The sequence below is a fragment of the Triturus cristatus genome, chromosome 4_1 (genome assembly GCF_964204655.1).
Source record: "Triturus cristatus chromosome 4_1, aTriCri1.1, whole genome shotgun sequence".
Taxonomy (NCBI): Eukaryota; Metazoa; Chordata; class Amphibia; order Caudata; family Salamandridae; genus Triturus; species Triturus cristatus.
Genome location: NC_140585.1, coordinates 12,495,170 through 12,515,054, shown reverse-complemented (window position 1 = coordinate 12,515,054; position 19,885 = coordinate 12,495,170). Strand labels below are relative to the sequence as shown.

Genomic DNA, 19,885 nt, shown 5'->3' with positions numbered 1-19,885 from the left:
AACCGACTCTTCCCCTCCTCCCCCCTGGACTCACCTCCTCTTGTCCCCTTCCCCCTCTCCTCCATGGACTCACTTCCCCTCTCCCCCGTGGACACACCTCCCCTCCACCTCCCTGTACTCAGCCCCTTTTGCCCCCCTCCCCCTGGACTCGCTCCTTCTCCTCCATGAACTCACCTTTCCTCTCTCCTCTCCCCTTGGACTCTCCTCCCTGCCCTTGGACTCTCCTCCCCCTCCGGATTCTCATCCCCCCATCACCTCCCCTCTTGCCCCCTGGACTCACCTCCCCTCGAAACTACCACTACTTCCCTCGTGTAGTTCACTCATGCGAGGTTATTTAAAGCATCCTTGTTTTCTAAGGGTAACACGACAGCGCCACACATTTCAGCTTCCGGGTCAATCGTGGCAGAGTCCGCAGCAGCAGAGTGGGCTGAAGGTAGCATCCCCTTAGGATAACAAAGGTCTGCTTCCGGGTCACCAGGGGGGGGCAGTGTCTTCAGTAGTCCCGGATGCTGATGAGCTCCTTTGTGTCTAAAGGTAGAATAGTGTCCGGGTCACCGGGGGCAGCGTCAGCACCATCAGCAGTTCCGCCTCCTGCAGTGAAGAGAGGAGCCCTGAGCGTCTGCCTGTCTGTCCAGTGGAAGGAGGAGCCCTGAGGGTCTGTCTGTCAAGTTGAAGGAGGAGCCCCCAAGGGTCTGTCTGTCTGTCCAGTGAAAGGAGGAGCCCCCAAGGGTCTGTCTGTCTGTCCAGTGAAAGGAGGAGCCCCCAAGGGTCTGTCTGTCTGTCCAGTGAAAGGAGGAGCCCCCAAGGGTCTGTCTGTCTGTCCAGTGAAAGGAGGAGCCCCCAAGGGTCTGTCTGTCTGTCCAGTGAAAGGAGGAGCCCCCAAGGGTCTGTCTGTCTGTCCAGTGGAAGGAGGAGCCCCCAAGGGTCTGTCTGTCTGTCCAGTGAAAGGAGGAGCCCCCAAGGGTCTGTCTGTCTGTCCAGTGAAAGGAGGAGCCCCCAAGGGTCTGTCTGTCTGTCCCGTGGAAGGAGGAGCCCCCAAGGGTCTGTCTGTCTGTCCCGTGGAAGGAGGAGCCCCCAAGGGTCTGTCTGTCTGTCCCGTGGAAGGAGGAGCCCTGAGGGTCTGTCTGTCCAGTGGAAGGAGGAGCCCTGTCTGCAGTTACCTTCCATTTCAGTCGGGGTAAGTTAGACGTTAGATGCATACATGCCAACAATCCCGATTCAGGCGGGAGACTACCGATTTGAAGGCTAGTCTCCCGCCTCCCGATTCCTGTAAGCAAAAACCTGATTCCTCGGGGTTTCGGCTAACAGGGCTTGGAAATGTGTAACGTGCTAATTCTTCCAGCAATAGTCAGAATGGCGATGCCGGGGCTCTAGAAGGGGTGAAAAACCAACAAAGCCCCATTAACAACCGAATGGTCTTTTAAACACCTGTGAAGTACTGGGGGGGGGGGGGGAGCGGCTGTGTGTGTGCCCGGAAGCTGTTTCAGCCCGGGCTGAGGGGGTGTATGCACTGACCGCAACCTGCCAGGCCAGTGCACAACTCTTGCTCCCCCTCTTTCTCTGCCGGCCATTGCGCTCCATGCTTCTGAAAGGTGATAAAAAAAAAACACGTAAATTTGCTTTCAAATGTCCGATCCTGCAGCAGCACACTTCCAAAGTCCATACATGACAGAAACCCGCTTGAAGGCCCCATTCTCCCGATTTTTTATTTTTTAAAACTCCCACTTGTCGTGTCTTCGTTGAGACCAATAACGACAGACACTTTGGGTTCATTCAAGTGCTCTTTATTGGCAACCGGTCACTATCTCGTCCCTGCTCTCACTGCCGTTCCCCTGTCTCGCCACGCCTCTTCCTGCCGGCCGTCCTCCTCCTCCGGCCCTCTCGATGCTCCACCCCCCAACCACTAGACCACCTCACAACTCTACATCTCCCCCTTTGTTAGCAACCAACTGAGTCACTGAAAGTTTACATCTCTTCAATTAGCCGCTTAGGCTGGCGGATTGTCTGTCGGGGCCTGAATGACCGACCTTCGGGCACCACGGTGGCGTTGTCTCCAGGTTCCTGGTCCGAGCGGGTGCCATTCTCACCTTGCATTTCAGTCCGTTGAACTCTTGGTGGCGTCGTCCGCGTATCGAGCGCCTCCTGCAGAGCTGGACTACACTTTTGAAAGTGAGACACGTTTCGGGTGACGCGCCTGTTGTCCGACTCCGCTGTCAGCATGGTGCCTTTCTGTAGAGTGACTGTCAGAGGTTCCGCTCTGAACTTGCTATCCGTTTTCTTGCATTGCTCCTGCTTGACTACCACGCAGTCTCCTTCGTGGAACGAGAGAGAGCGGGCTCGTCTTCTGCCATCCGCATATGTCTTCATGCTTTCTTTGCGAGCTTTGTCGGTAACTTCCACTTCCTGATGGACGCGGCTGGGGGATATCGGTCGTAGAGCTCCCTCCCAGGTGGGGATCCGCGTCCTAACCGGGCGCCCCAGCATGAGCGTTGCTGGACATTTGCCTGTGGTGGCGTGCGGCGTCGTCCGGTATGCTCGGAGCACATCGTTGAGTGCCGCCTGTGGGTCTCTTTTGTCAAGAGCGGCCTGCTGGAATGTTTTCTTGAGGGTGGCCATGAACCTCTCAGCTGTGCCGTTGGCCTGTGGCCATAGTGGTGTTATCCGTCGGTGTCGAGCATTCATTAGTTTCATGAAGTCACTGAACTCCCGGCCATTGAAAGGAGGACCATTGTCTGTTTTCACCTCTTTGGGTATTCCCCAGGCTGCAAAGACTTCATCCAAGATAGTAAGTGTGGCAGCTGCGTTAGTGGATGTCACAAACCGGGCAATAGGGAATCTCGAGTATTCATCTATTATTACTAACACATATTTGCCCGACTGCATGGGGCCATAGAAGTCCATCGCCAGTTCTTGCCACAATCCTGGCGGTAGGGGCGTCATCTGGAGTGGGGCTGGCGGATCTCCTTGCCTTACCACTTGGCACTGCAGACAGTCCTTCAGGGTGTGTTCTATCATTTTGTCCAGGAAGGGGAACCAGACGCGCTCACGAAGGGCCCTTTTTGTTGCGACCACTCCTCGATGGCTTTCGTGCGCCAGGTTGACGACTCCTTGCCGCAATTGCTGGGGGATGACGATTTGGTGATCCCTTAGCAGCAGGCCGTCTGTTGTGACGGATAGTTCCTCGCACACGTTCCGGAACGCTTGCCACTCCTGATGCATTGTTGGGTCGCCGCTTTCATCCTCCGTGTCTTCATGCCGCCATCGGTTTGTTTGAACTCTGCGAATCACCCTTTGCAGCATTGCATCCTGCGAGGTGGCGTCTTGGATGACTACTAGGGGGACAGCTGGTGGCCGCGCCTGATCCACTACAAAGTGGATGTATTCGTCAGCAACGGATGGTGTGGGGCGCTGGGAAGCTTCGGGGTGTCGCGACATATAATCAGCTGGGTTGGCTGCCTTCCCCGGTTTGTGCACAATGGTGAAAGTGTATTCCTGCAAACGGAGTCCCCAGCGTTCGATGCATGGAGGCATTTTGGACCGCGGGTTTCCGTAGATGGTGATGAGTGCTTGGTGGTCCGTCACCATTGTGAAGTGTTTACCATAGATAAACACGTGGAAGTGTTCGCACGCCCACAGCACCGCAAGGCTTTCCTTTTCGGGTTGAGAGTAGGCCTTCTCTGTGTCGGAGAGGCTTCGGCTGGCGTGGGCCACTATGTGGCGTTGGTCCATGTCTTTATCGTATGGGGCCAGGATGGCACCTAGCCCGACGGGGCTTGCGTCCACAGTGATTTCAGTCTTGCGGTCTGGGCTGAAATATGCCAGGCTCTCCACCGTGCCCACAGCCTGTTTGATTTCTTGAAACGCTCGCTCGCACTCCGACGTCCACTCAAATACTTGTCCCTGTTTGGTCAGCATTCGAAGGGGGTGGCTGAGTGTGGCGTAGTCCTTAATGTACCTTGAGCAGTAGCTCGCCATGCCCAGGAAGGACCGTACATCGCTGACGTCTTGTGGACTCCTGGTGTTGTTCAGAGTGCCCACTTTGTCAGGGTCTGGCTTCATCCCGGCTCCAGAGAAGATGTGGCCAAAGAATTTTAGCTTCGACTGGTGGAACTCACACTTCTCTCTGTTGAGCGTGAGGTTGGCTTCTAGGAGGGCATGGCAGACTCTGTCCAAGGCTGTGTCGTGGTCCTGGATGTTCGCCCCGTAGACTAAGATGTCATCACTGTAATTCAGCGTGTTAGGGATGTGATGGATTGTTTGTCTGATAGCTTCTTGAAATATCTCTGCGGCTGATGAGATGCCAAAATTCAGTCTCTTATATCTGAACAGCCCCAGGTGTGTTGCAAATGTCGTAATATATCGGGAGCTTTCGTGGAGTTCCAACTGGTGGTAACCTTTGTTAAGGTCTAATTTGGAAAATGCCCGTGCCCCGTTTAGTGCGGCTATCATGTCACTTAAGTGGGGCCCTGGATGGCGCTCCCTCTCGATGGCGGTGTTGGGCACCCGCATGTCCACACATAGTCGGACCTTCCCTGGTGTTCCTTTCTTTGGTACGACCACGACTGGAGATACCCACGGTGTGGCGCCTTCTGTCCGCTCGATGATGTCAGCCTTTAGCAGATCTTGCAGCTCGTCTTCCACAGCTTGCTGGAGGTGGAAGGGTACCTTCCGTGGATGCTGGGCAACTGGGCGGATTTGTTCATTTATGTGGAGGCGAATTTGGCCTCTGTTCATTTTGCCGAGCCCGGAGAATAACTTCGGGAATTTGTGAATGGTATCGTTGTCACTGCTGACACGGTAAAGTATTTCTACCAGTCTTAACCGTTCAGCCGTCGGCAGGCTGAGGAGACAGTCTGCTTCTGGCCCCTCAATGACGTGTACCACAGCTGGGACAGATGTTGTTTGGTGCCTCAGCGTCGTCGAAAACTTCCCAAGACATGGGAGCGGTTTCCTGGACATCCAGGTGTAGACGCGGACATGTGCAGGGCTTAGTCGGGGCCGAGGGTTCATTTTCTTATACTCTGTCACCGGGATATAATTGAGTGATGCCCCACTGTCCATTACAAACTTTGTGTGATGTGTGCCCACACTGATGTCCAGTCGAGGGTATTTCTTCAGCTGGTCTGGATCAGCAATCATGTTCGCATATTCCACGGAATACTCTTGTTCGCTTGACGGTGAACCAGAGTCTCTAGACGGTGACCTTCTCGACCACCTTGAGGATCGTGACTCCCTGCTGGACTGGGAGGATTTGGACGACGACTTCTGACGGTCATGTACTGCTCGCGCATGGTGTCGGCGCGTTTCGCCTCTTGGCATCCTGGTTGCATTTTTGTCTTTCTCACGGCGGTACTCCCCGCACATGGTCTCAAAATGATTACTCCGGCCACACTTGTGGCACTGCTGCCCTATGGCGGGGCATGCTCCGCTGTGTGGGAAGTCATACCCACATCTATAGCACCTTCGCGCTGGCGCCTTCTTCCCGTGATCCTGGCGTCTGCTCCTCCTTCCCGAGTCTGGCCGCCGATGTCCAGGGCGGCGGTGTCTCGACGGCGGTCGGGCGTGCCGCTCTCGTTCTCTCGATCCCCGGCGGGAGCGTTCGGTGTGTACTTGACAAACTAGCTCCTTGCGCTCCGTACGCCCTGCCTCCATGGTTTGGCCTGTTCCTCTGTTTGGTCGTGTAGTCTCGTGAGTTCCTCAATTTCATCTAAGGTGTGGCTTTTCTTCAGTAGTTTCCTGCGAAGAGACTCTGACTGACAGCCGTCAATCACGCGCAGCCGTATTGCATCATCTGTCGAGAATGCTTCAAAGTTGCAGTGGCGCGCCAATCGCCGTAACTTCTTATCCAGGGCCTCTCGCACCTTGGCATACGTCCCTGCATCTGCGGCGGGGATCTCTTTTATCATCTTGCTAATGTCCTTCCCCACGAGATTTCGAAGTGCGATCAGTTGGTCCTCATCCCCCAGTACCTTGGAACCTTTGATGTAGTCCTCGAAATCTTCGATCCATTCTTCCCAGCGAGGGCCCATGCTACTTCCGACCACGAGCGCTAGGGGTTCTGGAGGTCGCAGGTGCGATAGCCCCATGACAATTGGCTTCACTTCTTGGCGGACTGGGGATCCCTGTGTCGACATCGCGTTTCACGTGACGCTATGTCTAATCTGTCCACTTGCCTTTGCCTTGGTTTGTTTATTTGTTGCTTGTCTTGTTGTTATTTCCAGCCTTCCCGCTTTTTTTTTTTAATTTATCTGTCCCTTTTCCACTCGTGTGGGGCTTTTTTTTGCTCGTGCTTGTTTATTCTTCACGGCGCCTGACTTCAAAATGGCCGCCGGGTACACTTGAATGGGACGTCTTGCACTTCGCCTGACCTCAAGATGGCCGCCAGGCTGGTAGCATGCACAGGGCTTCACACGTGCTGCTGTCGCTGCGAGGCTTCACTCACCCCCGGTCCGCGCACCGCTCATTTAGTCTCCTCACACTGCTGGGCTCTCTTCACGCTCGGGAGCGCGCTCTGCATGCGGCGGTCTTCCCGCCGTCTTCTCTTGCGTCTTGTCACTCCGGCGATCTCTGTTGCACTTCAGTGTTTGGGAGAGCATTCAGCTCGATCCCACCCTCGTCGCCAGCTGTCGTGTCTTCGTTGAGACCAATAACGACAGACACTTTGGGTTCATTCAAGTGCTCTTTATTGGCAACCGGTCACTATCTCGTCCCTGCTCTCACTGCCGTTCCCCTGTCTCGCCACGCCTCTTCCTGCCGGCCGTCCTCCTCCTCCGGCGCTCTCGATGCTCCACCCCCCAACCACTAGACCACCTCACAACTCTACACCACTTTGCTCTTCTGAAATGTTGCATTTATGTTAGATGTGGTGTGCCATGAGCCTCTCCCACTCATCGTACAATCTATGAAGTGTGAATGCAGTTCATGTAGTGCCAGCTCTCATAGTATCCCTCTCTGAAGGGGTATTTACTGAGGGGTTATCGGCCCTTGGGGTATCTTGGGGGTGAAAGGCTCTGTCCCCATCCTGCTGCCCCTCCCTCCGTTCATTTAGGGGTGTCTCACCCAAGGCTCACCGGTGGGGGCAGAACATGCATCAGGGAGTATCACAAGTCTTATCCAGACCAGCCCTGTGAACCGTCGGGTCGACCAGCACTCTACAGTTTTACCTCACCAGGCGAGGGCTAGCCAGCTCATTACTCCAGGCACTTCCCTCCCGCCTTCGCAGTCTTGCCTGCTTTGGACATAGCTCATCAGCTCCACCAGCGTCTATCTCCGCTGCTCCAGGATGTGGCTTGGAGAATCCATCATGGTCCCAGTACGTTCCTCCACCTCTGTCAGCGGAAGGCCTGCGCTACCATGATAAGGTTGGGGGCTGGCATGCTTCTCTTCCGGTTCCCTTGGGTGCTTCTTTTTCGGTTCCCCGTGGTGCTTCCCTTTCGTTTGCCCCTGGCTGCTTCTCTTTCGCTTGCCCCTGGCTGCTTCTCTTTCGGTTGCCCCGGGGGTGCTTCTCTTTCGGTTGCCCCGGGGGTGCTTCTCTTTCGGTTGCCCCGGGGGTGCTTCTCTTTCGGTTGCCCCGGGGGTGCTTCTCTTTCGGTTTCCCTGGGGTGCTTCTCCTTTGGTTCCCCATGGGTGCTTCCCTTTTGGGTCCCCCCTGGGTGCTTCCCTTTTGGTTCCCCCTGGGTGCTTCCCTTTCGGGTCTCCCCGGGTGCTTCCCTTTCGGTTCCCCCCGGGTGCTTCCCTTTCGGTTCCCCCTGGGTGCTTCTCTGTTTGTTGTTTTCTGAGAGTAAGATTAACCCAACAAATGTCTGCTTCTGGGTCAATCGCGGCAGAGTCAGCACAAGCAGCGGAAGCTGAATGAAGCCTCCTCGCCAGATGATATCCGCCCAAATATCTGCTTCCGGGTCAGTACCGGATGCTGGAGCGCTCTCCTCAGGCCTGTGTGTCGAATCGTGTCCGGGTCAGAGCAGGCAGCGTCAGCAGCAGCAGCGGCCCCGCCTCTGCCCCCGTCCCAGTCGTAGGACACACAGCAGGGGTAAGTTAGACGTTGGATGTAGTCAGTGTGCTGCCCTGAGCCTCTCAGACTCATCGTGTAACCTTTGAAGTGTGAATGCAGCCTGCAGGTGTACAAGCCTCACACCATCACCGGGGGGGGTGCAGGGGGCAGGTGTGCTGACCTCACACCATCATCGGGGGGGGATGCAGGGCACAGGTGTACTGACCTAACACCATCATCGGGGGGGATGCAGGGGACAGGTGTACTGGCCTCACACCATCACCGGGGGGGATGCAGGGGGCAGGTGTATTGGCCTCACACCATCACCGGGGAGATGCAGGGGGCAGGTTTACTGGCCTCACACCATCACCGGGGGGAAGCAGGGGGCAGGTGTGCTGACCTCACACCATCATGGGGTGAATGTAAGGAATGCAGGGTGCAGCACACGGGGCTCACACCATCATCAAGGGGTGCAGGGGGCAGGCGTGCTGACCTCACACCATCATTGGGGGGGATGCAGGGGGCAGGTGTGCTGACCTCACACCATCATCGAGGGGGCAGGGGCAGGTGTGCTGACCACAAACCATCATCAGGGCGTGCAGGGGGCAGGTGTAGTGGCCTCACACCATCATCGGGGGTGTAGGGGGCAGGTGTACTGACCTCACACCATCATCGGGGGTGCTGCCTGCAGGTGAACAGACCTCACACCATCATCGGGGGTGCAGGGGGCAGGTGTGTTGACCTCAAACCATCATCGGGGGGGATGCAGGGGGCAGGTGTACTGATCTCACACCATCATTGGGGGGTGCAGATGTACTGGCCTCACACCATCATCGGGGGGTGCAGGGGGCAGGTGTACTGGCCTCACACCATCACCGGGGGGGAAGCAGGGGGCAGGTGTGCTGACCTCACACCATCATGGGGTGAATGTAAGGAATGCAGGGTGCAGCACACGGGGCTCACACCATCATCAAGGGGTGCAGGGGGCAGGCGTGCTGACCTCACACCATCATTGGGGGGGATGCAGGGGGCAGGTGTGCTGACCTCACACCATCATCGAGGGGGCAGGGGGCAGGTGTGCTGACCACAAACCATCATCAGGGCGTGCAGGGGGCAGGTGTAGTGGCCTCACACCATCATCGGGGGTGTAGGGGGCAGGTGTACTGACCTCACACCATCATCGGGGGTGCTGCCTGCAGGTGAACAGACCTCACACCATCATCGGGGGTGCAGGGGGCAGGTGTGTTGACCTCAAACCATCATCGGGGGGGATGCAGGGGGCAGGTGTACTGATCTCACACCATCATTGGGGGGTGCAGATGTACTGGCCTCACACCATCATCGGGGGGTGCAGGGGGCAGGTGTACTGGCCTCACACCATCATCGAGGGGGTGCAGGGGACAGGCGTACTGACCTCACACCATCATCGGGGGGTGCAGGGGGCAGGTGTACTGGCCTCACACCATCATCGAGGGGGTGCAGCCTGCAGGTGTACAAGCCTCACACCATCACCGGGGGGTGCAGGGGGCATGCGTGCTGACCTCACACCATCATGGTGCGAATGTAAGGAATGCAGGGTGCAGCCCCCTGGGCTCACACCATCATCAGGGGGTGCAGGGGGCAGGTGTGTTGACCTCAAACCATCATCGGGGGGGATGCAGGGGGCAGGTGTACTGATCTCACACCATCATTGGGGGGTGCAGATGTACTGGCCTCACACCATCATCGGGGGGTGCAGGGGGCAGGTGTACTGGCCTCACACCATCATCGAGGGGGTGCAGGGGACAGGCGTACTGACCTCACACCATCATCGGGGGGTGCAGGGGGCAGGTGTACTGGCCTCACACCATCATCGAGGGGGTGCAGCCTGCAGGTGTACAAGCCTCACACCATCACCGGGGGGTGCAGGGGGCATGCGTGCTGACCTCACACCATCATGGTGCGAATGTAAGGACTGCAGGGTGCAGCCCTCTGGCCTCACACCATCATCAGGGGATGCAACCTGGATGTGTACAAGCCTCACACCATCACCGGGGGGATGCAGGGGGCAGGCGTGCTGACCTCACAACATCATGGGGCGAATGTAAGGAATGCAGGGTGCAGCCCTCTGGGCTCACACCATCATCAGGGGGGGCAGGCATGCTGACCTCACACCATCATCGGTGGGGATGCAGGGGGCAGGTGTGCTGACCTCACATCATCATCGGGGGGTGCAGCCTGCAGGTGTACAGACCTCACACCATCATCGGGGGTGCAGGGGGCAGGTGTGCTGACCTCAAACCATCATTGGGGGTGCATATGTACTGGCCTCACACCATCATCGGGGGGTGCAGGGGGCAGGTGTACTGGCCTCACACCATCATCGGGGGGAAGCAGGGGGCAGGTGTGCTGACCTCACACCATCATGGGGTGAATGTAAGGAATGCAGGGTGCAGCACACGGGGCTCACACCATCATCAAGGGGTGCAGGGGGCAGGCGTGCTGACCTCACACCATCATTGGGGGGGATGCAGGGGGCAGGTGTGCTGACCTCACACCATCATCGAGGGGGCAGGGGCAGGTGTGCTGACCACAAACCATCATCAGGGCGTGCAGGGGGCAGGTGTAGTGGCCTCACACCATCATCGGGGGTGTAGGGGGCAGGTGTACTGACCTCACACCATCATCGGGGGTGCTGCCTGCAGGTGAACAGACCTCACACCATCATCGGGGGTGCAGGGGGCAGGTGTGTTGACCTCAAACCATCATCGGGGGGGATGCAGGGGGCAGGTGTACTGATCTCACACCATCATTGGGGGGTGCAGATGTACTGGCCTCACACCATCATCGGGGGGTGCAGGGGGCAGGTGTACTGGCCTCACACCATCATCGAGGGGGTGCAGGGGACAGGCGTACTGACCTCACACCATCATCGGGGGGTGCAGGGGGCAGGTGTACTGGCCTCACACCATCATCGAGGGGGTGCAGCCTGCAGGTGTACAAGCCTCACACCATCACCGGGGGGTGCAGGGGGCATGCGTGCTGACCTCACACCATCATGGTGCGAATGTAAGGAATGCAGGGTGCAGCCCCCTGGGCTCACACCATCATCAGGGGGTGCAGGGGGCAGGTGTGTTGACCTCAAACCATCATCGGGGGGGATGCAGGGGGCAGGTGTACTGATCTCACACCATCATTGGGGGGTGCAGATGTACTGGCCTCACACCATCATCGGGGGGTGCAGGGGGCAGGTGTACTGGCCTCACACCATCATCGAGGGGGTGCAGGGGACAGGCGTACTGACCTCACACCATCATCGGGGGGTGCAGGGGGCAGGTGTACTGGCCTCACACCATCATCGAGGGGGTGCAGCCTGCAGGTGTACAAGCCTCACACCATCACCGGGGGGTGCAGGGGGCATGCGTGCTGACCTCACACCATCATGGTGCGAATGTAAGGACTGCAGGGTGCAGCCCTCTGGCCTCACACCATCATCAGGGGATGCAACCTGGATGTGTACAAGCCTCACACCATCACCGGGGGGATGCAGGGGGCAGGCGTGCTGACCTCACAACATCATGGGGCGAATGTAAGGAATGCAGGGTGCAGCCCTCTGGGCTCACACCATCATCAGGGGGGGCAGGCATGCTGACCTCACACCATCATCGGTGGGGATGCAGGGGGCAGGTGTGCTGACCTCACATCATCATCGGGGGGTGCAGCCTGCAGGTGTACAGACCTCACACCATCATCGGGGGTGCAGGGGGCAGGTGTGCTGACCTCAAACCATCATTGGGGGTGCATATGTACTGGCCTCACACCATCATCGGGGGGTGCAGGGGGCAGGTGTACTGGCCTCACACCATCATCGGGGGGTGCAGGGGGCAGGCATGCTGACCTCACACCATCATCGGGGGGATGCAGGGGGCAGGTGTACTGACCTCAAACCATCTTCGGGGGTGCAGGTGTACTGGCCTCACACCATCATCGGGGGATGCAGGGGGAAGGTGTACTGATCTCACACCATCATTGGGGGTGCATATGTACTGGCCTCACACCATCATCGGGGGGGAAGCAGGGGGCAGGTGTACTGGCCTCCCAGCATCATCGAGGGGGTGCAGGGAGCAGGTGTACTAACCTCACACCATCATTGGGGGGTGCAGGGGGCAGGCGTGCTGACCTCGCACCATCATCGGGGGGATGTAGGGGGCAAGTGTACTGACCTCAAACGATCATAGGGCGAATGTAAGGAATGCAGGGTGCAGCCCTCTGGGCTCACACAAGCTTCAGACACAGGAGATGTTCTCTCTCAGCACACACAAAGACACAAACACGTTACCTTTAGGAAACGATGGGAGACAAACACCGATCAGGCGGCAATAACCTGCTCCAGACTCTGATGCCTCAAAGTTGCCTAATGTTAAACTCGGGCTCTGGCTGAGCAAGGCAGGACCTGTGCTCACAGGCTGGTCTTCCTCCTGGGTCCTCCATCAGCAGGAGTTTCTCCTTCAGTGCTGGCATAAAAGGACCTAAGTGGAGACTGTCAGACTTCCAGTCTCTCTTCCATGCATTTCTCTGCATTGGTCCCCAGAGCACACTCATGTTAAAAGGGGACCCTTGATATGCTGCAAGGATCAGCTTAGAGTCATAGAAAATGGGGTGGAAACCCAATATTGGTGCCCACTTACATTTTCATAAGCACTCTCAGCCATGCAACACATACAAAGTGAATGGGGTGCCTACTTATCACAATGACGTTGTCAGGGAGAGCCAATATACAGCTCAACTCCCCCCCCCCCCCGGGTCATTTAAGAGATTATTTTCAGTTTAATTGCCACCTGCTGCCTGAGAATGGAGAGTTAAGGCTGGGCATACCAAGTATGCACAAGAGACTGTGAGGGTTAAGGCTGGGCAGACCAAGCATGCACAAGAGAATGTGAGGGTTAAGGATGGGCAGACCACGCATGCAAAGGAGAATGTGAGGGTTAAGGATGGGCAGACCAAGCATGTACAAGAGAATGAGGGTTGAGGATGGGCAGACCAAGCATGCACAAGAGAATGAGGGTTGAGGATGGGCAGACCACGCATGCACAAGAGAATGTGAGGGTTGAGGATGGGCAGACCACGCATGCACAAGAGAATTTGAGGGTTGAGGCTGGGCAGACCACGCATGCACAAGAGAATGTGAGGGTTGAGGATTGGCAGACCACGCATGCACAAGAGAATGTAAGGGTTGAGGCTGGGCAGACCACGCATGCACAAGAGAATGTGAGGGTTGAGGATGGGCAGACCACGCATGCACAAGAGAATGTAAGGGTTGAGGCTGGGCGGACCACGCATGCACAAGAGAATGTGAGGGTTGAGGATGGGCAGACCACGCATGCACAAGAGAATGTAAGGGTTGAGGCTGGGCAGACCACGCATGCACAAGAGAATGTAAGGGTTGAGGCTGGGCAGACCACGCATGCACAAGAGAATGTGAGGGATAAGGATGGGCAGACCACACATGCACAGTTAGGAGCAGATTTATTATTTTTTAGTGCAACGCAGTTCAGCAGTTAGGTACAGCGCTGTGATGTGCAAGGGGTAGAAAGAAGCGCTGTGCCAGATTTATGAAATAGAGCCCGCTGCTGCTCACTACCGCTGCACAAGTGCACAGTCTACATAGTGCCACGCAAAACCTTTACACCATAGGGCAGAGGAGTGTGTGCTGTCTAGCATTAGATTCATACTGGGAACACACCATTCCAGTATAAAATCCTATACATAGACTAATTCTTAAACACTCCACAGGTTGTGTTTATGCTGTGAAGTGCAGTGTGCAATGTGTGGAGTGTTTGAAGAAGTGACAACATTCCTCCGTGTTATCACCTGCTTCAGTGGCTTTTTTAACATAAAATTAACCGATCCTCAGTATTTTCACAATGCCATATTGAAGCCTTGAACATTTTTCCCTATTTCCGCGCGTCGCTAATATATGAAGTATCGCGTGTCCATGGTGGTGATAGAAATGAGTAGTTTATTTCCTTACAGAATGCTCCACCCACAGATCTGCTTCGTCCTCAGATACTGACCCCTTCCAACTCCCTCAGCAGCATGTCACATTGGGTGTTGCCTCAGAGAATCTGGGATGTCACAGCTCTGTTGAAGAGACTGCAAGAACTTTGTGTAAAGAGTGAGCCGTGATTATTTGGGGTTTTACATGTGATTTTGCAGATCTGTGCCCACCCTGGGTTTAGGTCTCTTGGAGTAGGTGATGCTTGTGAATGGCCTGGATGAAGCCTAAACTTTCACTACAAAATGTATGGGAGTGATTTGTGTGTGCAAGACAGTGTGTATGTGCTTGTTTGTGTTTGGGCCTCTCAGGTGGAAAAAATCTCTATGAGTGTGTAAGCGACTGAGCAGTCTGATTACTTATTTCCAGTGTGTAGGTCTTTGTGCCTGAGGATGCATAGTGTTTCACATGTGTGTGTGCACGGCAGAGCACAATGCCTGTGTAAACTGTGTGTCTGTGTGCAGCATTGAAGATGTGGTTAAGAGATATATGGTCTGTTACATTAAACCATTTACAAATGAGGTGTGAGGCTGTACAAGTGAGAGTTGGGGTTTGTGTCACATCTGTGAGTATACAGTTGAATGGAGTTTTTAAAGAGCAATTTTTTGTGTGTGTGTTGCAAAAAGTTTGTGTGTGTGTGTTGCAAGCATTTTGCCGAAGACAAGCTTGTCTGCTCCCAGGCATGCCCAGCCGCATCCGCTGGGACCAGGAGTCCGGTAGTATCCTCAATATTTCTCATATTCAGCATAAGATCTATTGTCTTTCATGTACACATATTTTAGTATCTCCCCCATGCTTGTCTCGTCTTTAGAAGCAAATGGCGTGTATGGCAGCCACACATATAGAGTAATCTGGTACTCAACAGCCCTCACTGCGACCAACAAACAATAAGACTCTCATGCATCCTCAGATGGAGGAGTCGTTAAAAGCGGCTTTACTAAACCCACACTCCCTAGGCAAAGATAAGGTAGAAATACTCAAATTATTAGAATCTCCTTAGCCGGGTATCCTGTTCTTAACTGAAACCTGGTGGAATCTGCTCCAGATCTCCAGAAGCTATTCCTGAAGATAACCAAAAAAGGACGAGCTCAGAGAGAGGAGGTGAGATATCAGCAATTATTCACCCGTGGATCCACACATCTCTTTTACAAATTTCCCAGATTGAAGGTGTCGATCTACTTCCCTTTTCAGTTTTCGAATTGATGACCTGAACTCGGACTCTAAAGATAATGGATTAACTGAGTTAATGATGTTGTTGAATTTATACTAACACATTACACGCTCAGGTCACATAAAACGAAATCCCTTAGATCTGATCTGGGCGTATAATTTGAATCTATCCAATATAATCGTCCTTCCTTGCACATGGTCCAATCAGTATTTGATCAGCATTTGTATTCCAGTAGATTTTTGTAACGTGATCCACAAGCAGGAAATGAAAACCATACACACATGGCAATAGATTAATACAGAGCCAGTGTTATCAACACTTTCAAACCCCTCCCCCCCCCACTTTCCATTGATTGAAAACATTCTCTCCAAAAAAAAATAATCCACTCTGTGGCTCAGACATGCTAGTGGCCCACACCCCTCAAATCAACAGCGTGTTATAAACCGCACCAGACCAGTGCCCTGGTACAAGCTAGAGTTAAAGAGGGTGAAACCTGCATTGCGTCGACACTGGCGGGAAAGTGATGATAAAGAGAGCAAAATCAAATTTAAAATTGAGCTTATGGACTGTAAAGGGAAACCCGATCCATGCAAAGTCCTTTTAATAGGCAAATAATAAAAATAGTTTTTTGATATCCTGAATGATTTGTCGCCCCCAGATGAGATGAGAACTTCCCTGACTCCTATCGAGGCATTCTGTGACAATTTAAATACTTAACAAAAAAGTTCTTTAAAGATAGTATAAACAAATACAGCAGCAGTAGTCCTGAAGGTAAGTATGAAAGATCTCTACCACCCTATCCTGGTTTGAACAAACAAGCTCCATGAATTTATGATCAAGGTCAAATCCGGGTCACAACTGACCCTTGCCCTCCAGCAGTCATAGAATCTCTGACCTCATCAATCAATCGATCAGCATTTATAAAGCCTACCCCAAGGATATCTGGGCGCAGGGGGTGCTGTGTCTCAGTCGAAAAGCCAGGTCTTGGGCGATCCCCTGCAGAGCGTTTCCATCAATTCAGCCGCTCAAGCTGTCGCTCCAAGCGCGTTTCAAAATGCTGTAGAGCTCACGATACTGAGAAACCAGGGAGAAGTCCCGGATATAACCAAGAATTATAGGCCAATACCTCTGCTCCCTTAACCTGCAAAAACTATTGGTCAGAGAACTATCTTCAAAAGGTTCCAGGCTTTATACCCACACCAGCTCTCAGTTGTTAATTTTTATCGATGGAATGTCAGCCTCACCACTCCAGGTTCAAAATATGATGCAATTTGATGATTACTTGATGAGGTTGAATCAGCTAAAACTGAATATTGACAAAACTGAGATTGTAATTCTAAAGAATAAGACCAACGTTTGGAACCACCTTTACTCACCAACAAAAATGAGATTGTTACCGGCGCCTAAACCCACAGTTAAGAGCCAGGGAGTGATCATCGATAGGAATCTTAGCAAGAACCAGCTGCTGGAGCAGTAGGATCTAAATGCAGATTTATGTCTCAACTACTTTAGAGAATAACCCCCCTCCTCCCACTTTAGGCAAGAAAAGCGATAGCTGCGGCCGCAGTCCTATCTAGATCGCATTATGCAAACCGAGTATATGTAAGAATACCCAGTATCACCATTCATAGACTACAAGTGATTCACAGCGACGCAGCTTGTTTACTACATTATCTACCGAGGTGGACACACGCCACACCTATATTAAAATAACAAACCCCCTCTAAGACGCTCTGCCTCAGCTCTAAAGGGTTGAGAGGTCAAGCCCCTCACTTCATTGCACACCAGGTGGAAATGCATACACCCGTACCAAACCAGAGATCTCCTCACTTGAATTTACTGTCTATTCCGAAATTACAGAAGATCAGATCAGGTGGACGCAGCTTTGGTACGAGCTCCTTCCATACGGAGCTCTCTCCCGGCTAAATCCATTTTGAATCTAACTTCAAGTGTTTTTCCAGAAATCTCAAATCCCTCAAGTCTACTCATCCTACATCTTACCTGGTCTGAGTCGTTGTCTCCACTTTTATGTATTTCGGTTTCAGATCCAAGAAACCTCAGATTGAACATACGCTCTACATATGCAATGACATAACAAGCATTTTGTAGAGGTATGGTATGTTGGCGCGTGCTTCAGACACTTAACTGAATATTGCAAAAGAGAGCTGTACAGTTAAAGTGAGAATGATAGTGCAGTCTTGTCTGCTAGGGTATGATAAACCCTTCATTGCTGCAAGGCAGTTACAATATTCTAATTTTTTTCATAACCGTGTGCAATTTGAGCAGACCAAGGAACAGACATAGCGTTGGAAACAAATTTCAAATCAGTGCCTTTCATAATAGATGAACTATGTTATGGATATTGTTAAATTTTAATGATTTAATTTTTTTCAGGTTTTAGAAATTCGCAATTTTCTCTGATCAGGAATATTTTGACCCAGCTGTCCTGTGATAACGTGTTGTCTTTTCTCTTTTCCTCCCCTCTGTAGACACTTGAAAACCAAGGTACCAGAATGGGGAGAAGACGGGCTCCAGGAAAGAAAGTGACAGCGCAGTGTTCACGTGAATCCGTAAGAGCCACAGTCCCATCTTTACCTCTCCATGACGTCTCAGCTTCAAGATCCCGAAATGATGCTCAGAGGGAGCAGGACCTGGAACCGCTATCAGAGAACCTGCCCCACATTATCCTTTTATCCATGCTGGAAGAGTTGGAAGCCAAACTGGATAACTTGCTGAATACTGTGGAGGACGTCCCTTCTAGAGTCGCTGGGCTGATTAAGAAAATCGGGATAGAAAAGGATCAAGGTTACCTAGATAATGGTGCAGTGTCTTTGGAGGTGGTCTGTCCGGCGAGCATAAGAGATTGTGCTGTTAGCCGATCTCCTGCGACACCTCAAGTGAACAGGCCAGGGGATCCGAGCTTGTGTCTTCAGACAGTGCTTTCTGATCGGCATGCACCAATGCAGGACACTGTCCTCTCTTTTCCGACTGATATTCAAGTGCGTCCAGAGGAGCCAAACCTTTGTCTACAGCCAGTGTTTCCAGATCGATGTGAATCACGGGAGGACCAGTGCTTGCAACCTGGTTTTCCAGAAGTACACGAGTCACAGCAAGACCAGTGCATGCAACTTGGGTTTCCAGATGTACACGAGTCGAAGCAAGACCAGTGCTTGCAACCTGGTTTTCCAGATGTACATGAGTTGCAGCGAGACCAGTGCATGCAGCCTGGGTTTCCAGATGGAAATGGACTACAGCAGGATTGTACTCTATCCAGATGCCCTCAGACAGATCCTCCAGGCAAATCACTGGAGGCAAACCTGTGTCTTCCCTCAGAATTTGTTGACGGGCAGGCACCAGAGCAAGACCAGAGCATACAGTCAGCGTTCTCAGAAAAGAGGGAACCAGATGAGCACCTGAAGCAAGAACCATCCCCATTGTCTACTTATAGCTGTGACCAACAACAGAACCTCTGCCCACACCCACTATTTCATGATGGACGCGAACCACCTCAAAACCACCGTGTAGAACCCGCGCTACCAGATGGGAAGGGACCTGATGATCCCTTGGAGGAAGAATTGATGTGTTTTGATTTCCAAGATCCCCAGGGGAACCGCAGCCTACAACCCGTGTCAGCTGATGGGATGTCATCAGATGAACACGTAGAGTCTGGGCTGTTGTCTTTTGGTGGCTTGGGGTCCCAACAAACCCAGTGCCTACAGCAACACCTATGCTTGAAGCAGGAACTTCCTTATGCACAGGATCCAAACGTGAACTACGAGCTAGAATCAATGTGCCCTGAAGCACAGGAACCAGATCAGAAAGTCAAGTTGGAACAGACCTGTGCTGATGCACCGGGTTCAGAGCAGAACAACACGGTGGAGCCACTGCACACTGCGGCACAGGATCGAGAGAGAGAATCGGTGCTTCCTGAAGCACAAAAAACAGATCAGAACAGCACGGTGGAACCACTACACCCAGAGGAGCAGGATTCAAATCAGAACTACATGCTAGAACCAGCTTGTACTGATGCACAGGGTTCAGATCAGAGCTGCATACTCGAGCTACTGCACCCTGAATCACAGCATCAACATCAAAGCTGCAAGGCAGAACTGCACTGTCCTGAAGAGCGGGGTCAGCCTGTGCCCCCATCATGCGTAGAACTGGAGACAATTACTGCAGATGAAGATGCCCCCGCAGACTCAATGGAGACAGGACCAACACTGTCACATTTATTGCCGTCCAAAGCCACCCCAGGTATGTGTTTCGCTATACATAGACACTCAGAGTGCATACTATCACATGTAACCTCTCCAAAATGCATATGTGTAGATTTTAGTAAGTCTTCGAGGGAATTAATATGGTTTGGGTGGAACCCCCTGAGCGATACTGACCCCCAGAGTACGCTGGGTGCAGATGTGTCCCTGCACTCTTTTCTGTTTCCACACAGGACCTGCATCCTTCCTGTGCAGAAACAGGCCTGGTTATGGGACTCTGCATGAGACAAGCAGGTCAGTAGCTCTCGTCCTTGCTTGTTTGTCCCCATTCCAGGCTGAGGAACTGGAAATAAAGCTATTCATGGGAGGAATTACTGGCTGGAATCACACGTACTAGTCGGATGCAGGTGAGGTGGTGTTCATTGAGAATAGCAGACATGTGCAGTCTAGAGAAGGAACTGTTTCCTGTTGCACAG

General features: G+C 53.3%; 1 protein-coding gene across 1 annotated transcript in view; it reads left to right on the top strand.

The window, feature by feature from the left end:
• Nucleotides 1-540: 540 nt before the first annotated feature.
• LOC146839302 (uncharacterized) overlaps nucleotides 541-19,885 on the top strand; it is a 109,105-nt gene continuing 89,760 nt past the window's right edge. Inside the window, exons 1-2 of the mRNA XM_085651322.1 lie at nucleotides 541-1,177; nucleotides 17,685-19,449. Of these exons, the coding sequence (XP_085507448.1) occupies nucleotides 17,709-19,449 (1,741 nt within the window). The 5' untranslated portion in view covers nucleotides 541-1,177; nucleotides 17,685-17,708. The remainder of the gene's footprint in view (nucleotides 1,178-17,684; nucleotides 19,450-19,885) is intronic.